The 2,204-nt window shown below is 35.0% G+C and overlaps 1 protein-coding gene across 1 annotated transcript; it reads right to left on the bottom strand.

Moving 5' to 3' along the window:
• Positions 1–327: 327 nt before the first annotated feature.
• On the bottom strand, positions 328–1,632 carry LOC133335442 (uncharacterized). Its single transcript, XM_061543715.1, has 2 exons — positions 591–1,632; positions 328–521 (listed from the first exon to the last, which is right to left on the bottom strand). Exons 1-2 carry the CDS (start codon positions 1,627–1,629, stop codon positions 328–330), a joined length of 1,233 nt encoding a protein of 410 aa, XP_061399699.1. The 5' UTR covers positions 1,630–1,632.
• Between the last annotated feature and the right edge of the window lie 572 nt (positions 1,633–2,204).

The following is a 2,204-nucleotide window of genomic DNA, read 5'->3' as shown; positions in this document are numbered from 1 at the left end:
TTTTTCTGTGCACGAGAATCAACAAATTATAAATACTATCGATATTAGGTATAATTTGGACACGTTTTCAACCTATTCGTATTTTGAATTCAAATTGGGTAGTAGGTCTTCGTGCTAAAAATTATCTCCAATATTCTGTATTTTGGGGATTGTGGGTGCATTTTATACCCAAATTGGTTGTAATTTCGTTCTCATTGGGTATCAACAAACACAGCCCAACAAATATAAAGGTATCAAACGATTTTACTTGTTACAATTTCTTCTAAAACTTTATGTTCATTATTTTATGTATTTTCTTTAATTACAATTGCTTTATACTAACATTTATTACAAATCAAATGCACCCCTATGGTATAACCAGGGAAATACAAGTTCGTAATGCTTCCTTATGTTGTCATTGAAATATATCAGCTCTTTAAATTTATTACTTTCTTCGCTATCTCCAACTAGATTATCAACATTGGCATCTTTGGACGGAGGTGCCAGAACAGCTGGTAAGACGTTCCACAAAGCAAATACAGCTGAAAAATGTATAAAAGTTTATACACATTTTAATATATTCTCTATCAAATAAGTAGTGACCAACTTACCCCAAGTGCTGCTATTGTTTATCAGTACTCGATGTATATCACCCAGAGTGGGTATTGCCTTGGAATATTTCAACAATTGCAAGTGTGTCTTCAAATGCCCGTGGTAATAACGTATCAATTCATCGAAACAATTTATTTTCACCTCCAGTTGCGATGATGTCATTAGAAAATAGAGAACATCTTGAGCTAATGAACCATATTTTGGAATCTGCAGATCAACAAAGTAACACTCTTTGACATTGTCCTGCTCATCATATTGGAACATAATATTATTGCTCCAGGTATCTCCATGATTTAAGACATTAAATTCGTTAGGATCGGCTGCGGTCTTTTCATAGAAATTCTCCGTAAATGTCTCTCCCAATTTGGCCATTTGCTCTAAATATAATTCATGTCCGGGTAGAGTTTTGGCAGATTTAACAGCATTTTTGGCACATGTTTGCATTACAGTTCGAAAGAATTCAAAACCCTTTTTATTGATTAGGCCTTGAACATATTCCTGTGGATAGTGGCCTTTGCGTTCAATTCTTACCGCAGAGGCTGCATGCCACTGAGCCAGCTTCTTGAGTACCAATTTACAATGATCGATATTTAAACCATCTTGCCGTTTAGTGTTACGAAAACCCTGCTTTTTTAAATCTTCCAGCAAAATGTATTCCTCTTCGATGGGTATTTGATAGGATTGTGGACTTAATTTTATATTTAATCCCACTTCCCGGTACATTTGTTCAAACTCCCTGACAAAGTCGTTATATGTCAAAGCTTCAATGGTGAACATTTGCCATTTGGATATTTCCTCACGATATAACTCGGTGTCATGGGGGACTTTCATCATTAGTGTATCTGTCATAGCGGTTCCATCGTTGAGTTCCACTTCAAATTGGAGTTTCAGCATGACCGTGGCATAATTTTCTCCCGGTGGCAAAGCATTGAAGGCTTTGAAATTTTTAATTTCTTTAAAATTTGGTATTGTATCGCGTAAGATTTTTTCAAAGAGATTTGCTTGAATCCATGATGGTACGTTATTATTTTCCGTCATATTTTTTGCGTGTCGTAGCGGCTATTTTTGTTTGCTTTAAATTATCAACTTGTCCATTAGCCCTTCAGACGAAAACTAAATAATAAATACAAACTTGTTTTATGATGACAACAATTATAAAGCCCCAAAGTAATACATTAGGGTGAACCGAATATTTTATAAAACAAAATTTGACAAATTTTGTGATATTTGAAATGTCTTAAATGGCGTGATAGTAGTGAAACCAGTAAGAAAGTCGTCCCGAAAATTTGGGTACTGTTATATGGGGTCTACCTAGAAACTAATGTGTTAAATGGCGTGATAGTAGTGAAACCAGTTGGAAAGTCGTGCCGAAAATTTGGGGTACTGTTATATGAGGTCCACCTAGAAATTAATGTCAATATTATGGGTTTTAGTAGGGAAATTTTCTATCCAATGAGAATCCGCCAATAGAATTCAATGTAGATTTAGTCATATCCGTTCTAATTATATAGCAAACCTCCATACCAAAAATAATTATTATTGACCCAAGTGTCCGGGTAGCCTCCGTACAAGGGTCATCCCAATATTCAGTATTTTGGAGATTTTGTACACGT

This window comes from Musca vetustissima, unplaced genomic scaffold, assembly GCF_032173495.1.
Source record: "Musca vetustissima isolate MV318-11 ecotype Yass unplaced genomic scaffold, APGP_CSIRO_Mvet_v1 utg76473, whole genome shotgun sequence".
Classification (NCBI taxonomy): Eukaryota; Metazoa; Arthropoda; class Insecta; order Diptera; family Muscidae; genus Musca; species Musca vetustissima.
The sequence above is the reverse complement of the archived record's forward strand: the minus strand, read 5'-3'. Positions and strand labels throughout refer to the sequence as shown.